The following is a 13,177-nucleotide window of genomic DNA, read 5'->3' on the forward strand; positions in this document are numbered from 1 at the left end:
TTAGATAGATCTTGGTGACACGTAGGAAAATTTTGAATTTCTGCTACGTTCCCCAACAGTGGTCGCATGAGGGTGCTCGGCGGTTCTGGATTAGTCTCGGGCTCGGGCCGGACAGATCTAGGGTTGGTACGACAATAAGGGCGATGATATTGTGGTAGGCGCATATGACGGTGATTCTCGTGGGCATTCGCTTTCTTCTTGAAGGCGTCGTTGCGGCGGCATGATAGCTTCTTCACTTCGGGAGGGGGAGCCTCAGATCCTCTAGGGGGTCGAACAATGACGCAACCAATGTGTCACACCTATATAATGGGGCATCAGTTTAGGAGTGGCTAGAGGTGGTAGGATGGTGTTTGGCAAACGAGATATGAGTTCTCGATCATGTGGTGGGTACGGGCCTGGCCTTTTTCATTTGAAGCCAGGTTGGCGAGTGTGATCCTTCTTGGATTACGTTGGTCCCATACGACACTAGTCCCTCTCTCTAAAGGGTGTTGTCGGGTGACAACCGGACAGTCAAGCTAAAGGCGCCGGCATTGCTTTGGTTATATGGTGATGAAAGCCGAAGACCTCCTTGCCCTTGTTGCTGTGGTGTCTGTTGTGTGTTTGAGTGCTGACTCTGAACTTTCTAACGTGTTCTTCTTCATCATCAATAAAATACTACAACACAATTTCTTTTTCCAGGAAGAAAAGGAGAAGGCTTGGGGTTCTGAACAACAAGCAATCCTTGAATTTCAGTTTCATCACACTTCACACTACTTGATAACATAGTTTTTCATAATTTGGACTGCTTTTAATTACGTATCACTTTGGGAGACGAAGCAGCATACAACTTGATATGTTTATTAAGAGGACATCGAGCACGAGACGACACACACGACCACAACGCCTTATTACAGTGAGGCACGCACGTACGTAGACGTGCAGTACCGTAGATAACGAGTCCCTGGAGAGCCTTAATTATAGGAGCTACGCTCATTCTTGAAGGCATGGCGATAGGTGAGGTGATACATCACACACATTATAGTAGCAAGCATCATCATAGTTATTTAACCCATTAGTGTTCGACTATCTCGATACGGTCGATGAGTAGCCGATTACTAGATAGTAGTCGTCGATTGCAGCAGCGACAAGCGACGATGAACCCACACACGGGTTCTACATGCAGAAGGGCTCACAGTTGATGTCAAACTTGCAAGCAGAAGACATCTGGGGCTCCTGCGAAGTTAACCACCAATCGTGTATATATATATGTGAGTAAACATTTGCCGTCATTGGTTGTGGAGCAAGAAAATGTGATGGGCTCACTACTCACCTCCACGCCGCTGAAGTTGGCGACCTTGCGGATGGAGCAACCAACAGGGCCCTGCAGGCTGCAGTTGCCGGCGCCGGCGCGCATGGTGGTCCTCATGGAGGTGAGCAGGTGGCCATAGGTGGTACGGGGCTCGCACTCGAGTGCCTTGATGAAGCTGTGCGTCAGGGCACCGATCGTGGCATTGGGCTCAGGCAGCTGCACGCTCGCACGCACGAATTAGCTACATAAATATATGCATATTGAAAAGAAAAAGCAACAAGGGATTATGCATATGGATGCCGACCACGCTCATCTGGGTCTTCCCGTTGCTGCTGCCACTGATGAGCACGGCCTTGCCTCCGCTGGTGCCTTTGCAGGCGCCATTCAGAGGGCGCTCGTCCATCCACCTCAAGCACCCGTACCTGAATTAATTCGAATTTCCGTTGCAGAAATACTTCAGCCTCTACGAGTTGGTCAAAGGACTGAAAAGTTCACTTCAAATTTCCCCAAATATTTTAAAATTTATTTGATTTCTTTTGTGCAACTGAAAGTCTACAAATATTTTGATCAAGAGGTAAAATTTTTGGTTTCCACTAAAATTATTGAAATTCAGTGGATTTCATTGACATCCCACTGAAAATGAAAACCTGATGAAGGCATGAAACAACTAGCGGATGGCTTATTAAGTACTAGATGCAAGGGGATATGTATGGGAGGGATGGAGGTTAGGGCATCTATACTTAAAGTGCGAAAAATGCTACCTATCCTACTTTACTAAATTTGGTGATTTTTCTAGCAGATTTTTAGGGAGTGCAAAACTCAAATTTGAATAAAATTTGGGTTTAGGGGATCTCCTAGTTGGTGTGTATTTATTTTACTCAAAAGCACTTTTGCTTCTCAAGCTTGAATTTTAGGGGATCCACTAGAGATGCCCTTAGTTAGTCAGTTACTCACTGCTTGGAGAAGGTGCACCGGTATGGGAGATCGAGGACGGTGGCACTGTGGCAGGCGTCGACGATGGCGTGGAGCTTGACGCCGTGCACCAGGGGGCGGACGATGGCCTGGTTGATCTCGTCGTCCAGGATGGGGCCCTGCTGGAACGAGTCCACGGGACAGATGGCCTCGTCCATGCCGTCCCGCTCGTCGCCGTCGCAGTCGGGGACCTGCGCGCCGGCGCCGGAGAACTGGAACACGAGGGAGTCGCCGGAGCTGCACCCCTGCACCAGCCAGTGCATAGCCATGCGGATGTTGGCCTTGGTCGGCTGCCTGCACGGGTCCCTCTCCTCATCTGCAGCAAGTAACAAACACGGACACGGGTAAGCTCAAACAAATCAGCTGCTGCTCATGCCATGACTGAAAAATCTTGGTCGATGTATAAATTACCGGTGAGGATGAGGACGCAGTCGTTGGCGAAGCCGAAGCGCTCGGTGAGGAGGTACCTCATGCACTTGACGTCGTTGATGGGGCCCCTCAGCTCGCAGGCGCGAGTGTTGGTGTACTTGATCCCCACCAGCACGGCGCGCTTCTTGCCGCGGCCACCGCCGAAGTTGGGGATGGGGCGCACCACACTGAGCTGTCGGCCAGCCCCGCCGACGCGGGTCACGCAGCAGCACTGCGCGCACTGGACGGCACGGGCACCGGGCGGCGCCGCGACGCTGGCGCTGCACTGCCTGCAGCGCACCATCGTCGCCGGAGCGGGACCGCTTCCGCAGTTCATGGCTACCGAGCGCCGCATGACCTGCTGGGTGGGTGGTGGTGAGCGCTGCTTGCTTGCTTGCTTGCTTGCACTGCCTCTGCCTCTCGCTCCTTCCCGCCCTTTATATAGCACCTGGATGATGGAAGCTATGCACGTTGATGCTGGCCCACTAGGATTTATATATTCAAGTATTCTGTCTCAGAAAATAAAGGTTTTCTTTAGTGGAAATGGGCATATATTGTTGTCGATGGAACATTTTTCTTGGCTTTTTCAAGAGAACGCCATTGATGCTCTGCATATCCTCCAAACCACAAGTGGAAATGGGTACGTGATTCTTTATTGCTATAAAATTATTGTATGTTCTTCTTTTGTGGGATTCTTTTCTTTTCCTTTTGGGGAAATTCGCACATGTCTTCCATAAAATAGTTACCACATGACTCTCTGCCAAAAAATGTTACATACAACGAAAGCCCTTAAGCTTAGCGTAATCAAGATTTGTGTACATGGTGTATTTACGGTTAAATAGCACTCCATCTCTGCGCTATAAACGTGTGGAGGGTTATCACATTAAGCCGTTTAGCACCATTTACCACGCGATCACTAGTAGAAAACAGGGCATTTGTCCCGGTTCGTAAGGGCCTTTAGTCCCGGTTCATGAACCGGGACTAATGAGTCGTTATTAATACCTCCCCCCTTTAGTCAAGCCCACGTGGCCGGTGCGCCAAGCCCAGGCAGGGGGAACTTTGATCCCGGTTGGTGCTAGCATCCACGCGTCAGCATTCTAGCGGCTGGGGTTTTTGTTTTTTTTGAAGGGGAGGGGGGGGGTTGGGGGTTTTGGGGGGTTAATTTAGGTGTTTCATATATTGTATTAGCTAGCTAATTAATAGAGAGAAGTGCCCTCTTTTATGTCCGTGCTTGGTCGACGCTACGTACTATATACATAAGTGATCGAGAGAACCATTGAGTCCAGAAGTTCGTCATGCATATTGAGAAAAGTGATCGATCGACCTCTCCTTCTCCGAGAGATTGGTCGAACAACAAGTTTTTGTATCATGTATCCGACGCTACTTGCTACATACATGTACAATATGTATATGATCTCTTAATTACAATCCCCTAGCAATTGAAATCAACTTCCACATGGTATTCTCCGGCTTTATTGATGACATGGTCAAGAAAGAATCCCGCCAATTCCTCTTGAATTGCTTTCATGCGATTTGGTTCTAGGAGTTCATTCCGCATTTGCCACGTCTAACTCGAAGAAGGGGGTTAATTAATACATATATATGAATGAAACTCAATAGAAATGATAGTGTAATAAAATGAAATTGTGAATATTATTGCTTACGCACTTCATATTGTCTTTTAGAGTAGCCCCGCTTGTTTTTTAAAGTCGCGTTGTGGATGAACTCGCACACGTAGTATCCACAGAAATCATTCCCTTGTTCCTGCCACAAGCACTTTACGAGAAATAGAGGTCAATCAAACTGATAATGAAGCATTATAAATGGCATTGATGAAAGTATAGCTATAGGATCAACGGGAGATGCGCGCAACTAGCTAGCCAGTAGTACTTACTTTCGGGTATGTATATCGCAGCTCCTTTGGCAGTCCCGGAGCTTCTGCGGTGTACTGTTTCCAAACCCTGAAAGACAAAGAAAATAATTATTATTACTTGAGATATCAGGAAATGAACAAAGAGTTGCCGATATGGTGCGATAATGATCGATTGAACTTACTTGTTGAGCAATTCAGTCATGTCCGCATAGGTTTCGGGATCTTTCCGTCTCGAGTCTAAGACGGTTACTAGTCCCCGCTCAAGCTTAATCTCCAAAAGAACATAGTGGTACCTGCGCACGCATGCATAACTCATCAATTACATTACTATAACCTCGCTCGAGTAATAAGGGAAACCGAATATGCACACGACAGTAATACTCACTTGCCGTTGTAAGGAAAGAGTATGGTATCTTTGTTTTGATTTTTGATAAACGATCGTAGCAAGTTGTCCTCGGCCTCTTTGACGTCCTTTTTAACCAGAAATTCATCTATGATATTTGTGTTAATAAACCCAATATCATAAATTTCTTGTTTTTTGCACTCGATGATCTTCAATCTGCATAATATATTGAGGATAATTAATTATAAATACATGAAATGAAAGAGCCGAGCTATATATAGAGACTTAATGACAGAAATAGTACTTACAGACAGTAGCAAAAGACTATTAGTTTATCGAGGGCCTTTTGATTGAAGAACGCGAAGAACTCATCAAATGGGACAGTCAACAGATCAGTTGCAACGAGGTTGTGCTCCTCTTTAATATTCAGATACAAAGCATTCGTCCCCCTAGACTCTCTGCAGGTTTTCATGTACCAATTATGGAATCTTCGCATCATTGTTATCAGAGATTTTTCATCTTTAACGAGAGGCTTCCCGTACTCGTATCTGTGTTCGTCCACCTCCAAGAAATCAGGAAGTTGATCGTTAGGCAGGTAATCTTCAAGATTGCCATAACCGGCCACCGGCCCCGGAGCATTAGCGACAATGTTGCCGCTAGACACATTGAGCGGGGGGCACGATTGGTTTGCTTGTTCGCCGAGCTGGTCAATTTTTTTTGCAACTGCTCATTCTCTTGACCTTAGATGTCTGACAGTACTTCCCGACCGCTCCGCTTGAAGATATGTCTGTTCAGTAATGCGCTCATAGTTGGTTCTCGACGGAGACTTTGCCGGTTTCCTCAGGGCATCGAGAGTGCGCTTTGCTTTCACCGGATCTACCTTCTCCTCCGGAGGTGGATGTCTCTTTGCTTTCACCCCTTCAAAGGACTCCTTCACGTGGATCCGCACAATCGTATCATTTTCCTCCTCGGTCCTCTCGTACGGTAACTTCTCTAGAGGCTTGAGAGGTGGACCGTATCTGTATTGCCTCCCGCCTCTGGTTGTGCTGCTAGACGCCGGAGCAGACGGAGCGGCTGCGGCATCTGTCTTCTTTCGTGCTTGCTTACGAGGCGGAGGAGAAGGAGTACGACGTGCCGGAGCAGCCGGGGCGGCGGCGGGTCTCTTCCGCCCTTGCTGTTGAGGCGGAGAAGGAGGAGGTTGCTGGCTGCTCGGGAGCGCTGGCACAGGCGGAGAAGGAGGCGGAGTGCCGCCACGCGCCGGAGAAGGAGGCGGAGTGCCGCCACGCGTGCCCTGATCGTCACTCGCCGGAGGAGGAGGCGGTGGAGGAGGCGGAGTGCCCTGACTCGCCGGAGGAGGAGGAGGCGGAGGCATCCAGTTCGGAAGGTTGATGAGCTCCTTCCGCCATAGGGATGGAGTCTTCAGAGCAGAACCTAGCCTAGTCTCCCCTTCATCGGTAGGGTGGTCAAGCAGGAGGTCCTCAAATCCCTCCGTCACCTTAGCATATCCTTCTGGAATCGGCCGGCAACGATAAGTTGCTCCGATCCAGTAGGATAAACAGAGCCAATAGCCGTTTTGACCTTCAAATTCATCCATTGCGCCATAATGTGGCAATTTTGAGACTCCGTGATAGCATCCACGGAATAGCTGGCAGGAGCCGTCAAGACATGCTCCGGCTGAAGCAGCTCGGTGGAAGCCACGCTGCTTCTCTGCTGAGATGGCAGGGTAGCTTCGGGAGAAGCTTCGGCAGGTCGTTTGCTCCGATCTGCTGCTTCTCGTTCCTCTAGCCCCATTACCCTTTCGTGTTGCGCCTGCAGTTGGCCCTGCTCCAGTTTCTTCCTCCTCTCGTGAGTTTTGTACCCCCCTGCGTCCGAAAAACCAACCTTCCACGGAATGGAGCCTGGCGTGCCTCGTGTCCGTCCAGGGTGCTCAGGATTCCCGAGGGCCATTGTGAGCTCGTCCTTCTCCCTGTCTGGAAGGAACGCCCCTTGCTGCGCTGCATTAATATAGTGTCGAAGGTTCTTGAGGGGTATTTGCAGTTGCTCGTTCGTCCAACGGCACTCCCCTGATATAGGGTCCAAGGTTCCGCCAGCCCCGAAGAACCAAGTCCGGCAACGGTCTGGCCAGTACATTGTCTCTGGTTTGATCCCTTTTTCAAGCAGATCATTCTCCTCCTTGGACCACTTAGGCCGGGCTTTGAGGTAGCCACCTGACCCCGTGCGATGGTGAAGCTTCTTCTTCGCAACATTTTGCTTGCTCGTCGCCGACATCTTCTTACTCTTTTCCGATGTCTTGTGGGCCACAAATGCGGGCCAGTGATCTTTGATCTTCTCATATTTACCGATGAATTCTGGTGTCTTTTTTTGTCGACAAACTTGTTCAGCTCTTTCCTCCACCTCCTGAATAGGGTTGCCATCTTCTTAAGAGTACAAGACTTGATTAATTGCTCTTTAACTAGCTTCTCTGGATCCTGCTCTGGCGGTAGGGTGAAATTTGCCTTCAGCTGAGTCCAAGGATCTTCTTTCTGCATATCATTGACATAAGACACCTCAGGGTCGTCCTTAGGCTTATACCATTGCTGGATGTTGATCGGGATCTTGTCCCTAACAAGAACCCCGCACTAAGCAGAAAATGCGTTCTTTGTCCGGATGGGTTCAATCGGTTCGTCGTCGGCGCGATTTCTATGATCTCAAACCTTTCATCCGAGCTCAACTTTTTCTTCGGGCCTCGTCTCCTTACCGAAGGTGTGCTCGATCCGGAGGGCTAGAAATTAAAAGGAAGAAACAAGAGTAATTAATATGTGTACATATACCAAAATAATGGATGCATCAATTAACTAGTCAGCACGGGTTTAACTAATATATATATATATATATATATATACCTGGCCGGACTCGGTTCGGTCACCGGAGCAGTCAGCACGGTCTCCTTCTTGTACCTCCATTGTGTCACCGGAGCCATCATGAACATAGCCCTCTTCTTGTACCGGCATTAATGGGCCGAAGCCATCATGAACATAGCCCTCTTCTTCACCCAGTCCTTCCAGCGTACCATCGGTGTCGTTGAGAAATGACGCAACTTCATCACTTCCTTGTGCGATTATGTGCCCCAACATCACTTCTGTTGCTTCGTCTCGGGAGTGCTCCATAGTTACTGCAAATATTTACAACATGTCAATTATTATTCAAACATGGTACAAATGGATATATATATATATATATATATATATATATATATATATTAGTGGCAAACGTAAAACTAGCTAGCTAATCACAATAAGGAATCATGTTAGTGGCCTCGACGCTGCTTCTGTAGGGTTTGGGGTCGCCTCGGCGCAACGCTTCAAGGGTTTGGGGTGGCCTCGACGACAACGCTCTTTTAACTTGGTAAATTTGGGTGGCCTCAAGAGAGTTTGTCGGGTAGGGCGCAGCGGGAGGGGGTAGAGACCAACATCGTTTTTTCTCTAGGGTTTGGGTGTCCTCGCGAGTTTTGGTCGAGCGAGAGGGCCGAGAGCAGCCTGACGGTGACAGACCCGATAAAACATAAGAAAACGAAGAAGAAATAAAAAGAGGAGAAGAAGAAAGGAATAGAGGAGAAGATCGAAGAAAAAAAGAAGAAAAAAAAGAGGAGAAGAAGAAAAAATAGAAATCTATTTTTTCTTCTTCTCCTCTATTCCTTTCTTCTTCTCCTCTTCCTTTTCTTCTTTTTTGTTCTTCTTATTTATTTCTCCTCTATTCCTTTCTTTCTTATTCTCCTCTTCTTTTTCTTCTTCTCCCTCGAGAAAGGAAAATAATTATGGAAAAGAAAGAAAAGAGGAAGAAGGAAGAAGGAAGAAGAAGAAGAAAGGAATAGAGGACAAGAAGAAAAAATAGAATTTTTTTTCTATTTTTTCTTCTTCTCCTCTATTCCTTTCTTTTTCTCCTCTTCTTTTTCTTCTTTTTTCTTCTTCTTATTTATTTCTCCTCTTCTTTTCCTCTCCTCTCTTCTTTCTTTCCTCTTCTTATTTTCTTCTTTCCTATCCTTCTTTTTCTAAAATTGTAACTTTTGCATATATAAAACTTTTCTAAAATTGTAACTTTCTATATATGAACAAAAAACTTTCTATGAACAAAAAAACATTTTTAACATATATATTTAGCAAATTCTAGCCACATACATCACATACACATATACATTATAGCCACATACACATATACATCACACATGAACAAAAAAATAAACTAATAAAAATAAAAAAAACATGTAGCAACATATGAACAAAAACATATAGCCACATACATACACATACATTATATATATATGAAAGAAAATAAACTAATAAAAAAACAGAGCCGGCCGGGCAGAGGGGCATGGCGGCAGCGGTGGCGCCGGTGGGGCAGGGCAGGTGTGCGGGAGCGAGGCAAGGCAGGGGCGCGAGGCAGGTGCTCACAGGGTGGTGGCGGGGCACGGCGGGCGGCGTCAGGGCGCGGGAAGCGGCGCCGGCGTCGGGGCAGATGGCGTCGAGGGCGGCGGCGACGGTGAGGTGGACCAGCCTGACGGCGTCGGAGGCGGCGGCGACGACGAGGTGGAGCAGCCTGACGGCTCGGCGGCGACGGCGACGAGGCAGAGCAGCGGGCGTCGGGCGGAGAAGAAAGGGATGGATTTTAGAGAAACTGCTAAGTGCTAGTTATATATGAAGAGAATTGGTCCCGGTTCGTGAAACCAACCGGGACTAATGCCCCCTTTAGTCCCGGTTGGTGCCACCAACCGAGACCAAAGGCCTCTTTTCAGCAGCCCAAAGGGCGGGAAGCGGCGGCCTTTGGTCTCGGTTGGTGGCACCAACCGGGACTAATGCCCCCCCCCCCCTTTAGTCCCGGTTGGTGCCACCAACCGGGACCAAAGGACCCTGTGCTGCCCGCGTCGGGGCCAAAGTTTAGTCCCACCTCGCTAGTTGAGAGGGGCGCGCAGTGGTTTATAAGCCCCACTGCTGCACCCCTCTCGATCTCCTCTCCACCGAAGGCTTGCGGGCCTATTTGCTACTGCTTTGCCTGATGGGCCTTCTAGGCCTACTGCGGGCCTGAATCCTAGCCCATGGTAGGGTTTCTAGTCGTATTCAGGCCGTGGGGGCCCAGTAGGAGGTATTTTTTTTTGTTTTCTTTCTTGCTTTATTTATTTTATTTTGTTTCTACTTACAACAAAATACTTATTGTTGCTATTTTTAATTATTTTCCAGTTTTTTTATTTTGTTTTTTGCATTATTTATTTTCTTTTGTTTTTTTGCTTTATTTTTTAATTCTTTTTGCTTATAGTTTTAGAAAAATTATTTACTTTCTGTTAGTGCCATTAGTTTTCAAATTTGAAAACACTTTTTTGTTTTTTTTGTTTTCTTTCTTGCTTATTTTATTTTGTTTCTACTTACAACAAAATACTTATTGTTGCTATTTTTAATTGTTTTTTTGTTTTGTTGTCTGCATTATTTATTTTCTTTTGTTTTTTGCTTTATTTTTTAATTCTTTTTGCTTTTAGTTTTAGAAAAATTATAAACTTTCTGTTAGTGCCATTAGTTTTCAAATTTGAAAACACTTTTTTTGTTTTTTTGTTTTCTTTCTTGCTTTATTTATTTTATTTTATTTCTACTTACAACAAAATACTTATTGTTGCTATTTTTAATTATTACGAGGGCCGAACCATAAGACATTAAAGCATTTCAAATGAACTATGAAAAAGTTAAAAGTTGGCATGGTATCATAAATTTACCCACATAGCATGTGCATGTACAAAACGGACAATGGTATCGTACTCGTCTATTATAAAGTTAGCATGGTATCATCATAATAGTTGTGGGAGAAAGTCTTCACTTTTTCTTCGCTTGTGTCATTTGCTTATTGCGCCGTAACCATGGATAATCTTCATCGTTTATCAGGATGCTGGGGTCAGCCTTGACTTTGAAGGGAGGAATTTCATGAAACTTTTCATAATCTTCAGACATGCCTGTCTTGCCCTCCACTCCCACGATGTCCCTTTTCCTGAAAGAACTATGTGGCGCTTTGGCTCATCGTATGATGTATTCGCTTTCTTATCTTTTCTTTTTCTCGGTCTGGTAGACATGTCCTTCACATAGATAATCTGTGCCACATCATTGGCTAGGACGAATGGTTCGTCAGTGTACCCAAGATTTTTTAGATCCACTGTTGTCATTCCGTACTATGGGTCTACCTGTACCCCGCCTCCTGACAGATTAACCCATTTGCACTTAAACAAAGGGACCTTAAAATCATGTCCGTAGTCAAGTTCCCATATGTCGACTATGTAACCATAATATGTGTTATTTCCCCTCTCGGTTGTTGCATCAAAGCGGACACCGCTGTTTTGGTTGATGCTCTTTTGATCTTGGTCAATCGTGTAAAATGTATTCCCATTTATCTCGTATCCTTTTCAAATCGTAACAGTCGAAGATGGTCCCCTGGACAACAAGTACAGCTCATCACAAACAGTGTTGTCACCTCTGAGACGTGCTTCCAACCAACAGTTGAAAGTCCTGATGTGTTCACATGTAATCCAGTCGTCGCACTGCTCCGGGTGTTTGGAGCGTAGACTGTTCTTCTGATCATCGACATACGGGATGCATGTATCTTCTGCACCTCCAATCCTAGAGGGCATACGACCTTCTTTGCTGCGTATGTACTGTCAGGCAATTCGTTATCCTTTGGAAGCTTCTTCTTCAATATTTTCAGTAGCTTCTCAAATCCTTTGTCAGGCACAACATTCTCTGCCTTCCACTGCAGCAATTCCAGTACGGTACCGAGCTTTGTGTTGCCATCTTCGTAATTGGGGTACAACCCTTTTTTGTGGTCCTCTAACATGCGATCAAACTTCAGCTTCTCCTTTTGACTTTCGCATTGCGTCCTTGCATCGACAATGACCCGGCGGAGATCATCATCATCGGGCACATCGTCTGGTTCCTCTTGATCTTTAGCAGCTTCTCCTGTTGCAGCATCATCGTGCACATCGTCTGGTTCCTCTTGATCTTCAGTAGCATCACCGTATTCAGGGGGCACATAGTTGTCATCGTACTTTTCTTCTTCGCCGTCTTTCATCATAACCCCTATTTCTCCGTGCCTCGTCCAAACATTATAGTGTGGCATGAAACCCTTGTAAAGCAGGTGGGTGTGAAGGATTTTCCGGTCAGAGTAAGACTTCGTATTCCCACATATAGGGCATGGACAACACATAAAACCATTCTGCTTGTTTGCCTCAGCCACTTCGAGAAATTCAAGCACGCCCTTAATGTACTCGGAGGTGTGTCTTGAACCGTACATCCATTGCCGGTTCATCTACGTGCATTATATATAATTAAGTGTGTCAAAAATCATTACAGAACATCACGAATAGATAATTAAGTGACCAAATTAATAGAAGTTCATCATCACATTAAAACCAAAGTACATACATAGTTCTCATCTAACAACATAAAGCTCTGCAGAGCATCTAAATTAGTTAAACCATACATTGAAACTATGTAAAACATTTCAATGCGAAAACAAATGCGATCATAATCGCAACCAATGTAACAACTGATCCAACGGCATAATGATACCAAGCCTTGACATGAATGACATATTTTCTAATCTTTCTAATCTTCAAGCGCATTGCATCCATCTTGATCTTGTGATCATCCACGACATCCGCAACATGCAACTCCAATATCATCTTCTCCTCCTCAATTTTTCTAATTTTTTCCTTCAAGAAATTGTTTTCTTCTTCAACTAAATTTAACCTCTCGACAATAGGGCCGGTTGGAATTTCCGGTTCAACAACCTCCTAGATAAATAAAATCTATGTCACGTTGGTCGGCATAATTGTCATAAACAATAGATAAACCAATAGTTATGAAAAGATAATATATAGCACATCCGAATCATAGACAGGACGAGGGCCGACGGGCGGATACCAAAACCATCGCACTATATAAGATGCAATAATAAAAGTAAGAAAATTATACAAGTATCTATATAAACATACAAGTAAGAGTTTTTTTCCTTCCAGAAAGAAGATAAGAACAAGAGGCTCACCACGATGGTGCCGGCGACGAGATCGGCGCGGGCGATCGACGGCGGTGAAGACGGGGACGGGACGTGACGGACCGCTAAACCTAGACAAATATTGAGGAAAATGGAGTTTGGAGGTCGAGCTTGGAGAGGAGAAAGCTTAAGTAGTGTGGCTCGGTCATTCCATCGAACACCTCGTGTGCATAGGAGGTGAGCTAGAGCACCACAAAGCTTTCTCCTTGCCGGCCACGAAAAACAGAACAGTGAG

The 13,177-nt window shown here is 45.9% G+C and overlaps 1 protein-coding gene across 1 annotated transcript; it reads right to left on the reverse strand.

The window, feature by feature from the left end:
- Positions 1 to 817: 817 nt before the first annotated feature.
- Positions 818 to 3,074, reverse strand: LOC123094003 (metacaspase-1). Its single transcript, XM_044516078.1, has 5 exons — positions 2,672 to 3,074; positions 2,243 to 2,576; positions 1,593 to 1,710; positions 1,310 to 1,504; positions 818 to 1,212 (listed from the first exon to the last, which is right to left on the reverse strand). The coding sequence occupies exons 1-5, from the start codon at positions 3,021 to 3,023 to the stop codon at positions 1,153 to 1,155; spliced, it is 1,059 nt and encodes a 352-aa protein (XP_044372013.1). The 5' UTR covers positions 3,024 to 3,074; the 3' UTR covers positions 818 to 1,152.
- Positions 3,075 to 13,177: the final 10,103 nt, after the last annotated feature.

This window comes from Triticum aestivum, chromosome 4B (genome assembly GCF_018294505.1).
Source record: "Triticum aestivum cultivar Chinese Spring chromosome 4B, IWGSC CS RefSeq v2.1, whole genome shotgun sequence".
NCBI lineage: Eukaryota > Viridiplantae > Streptophyta > Magnoliopsida > Poales > Poaceae > Triticum > Triticum aestivum.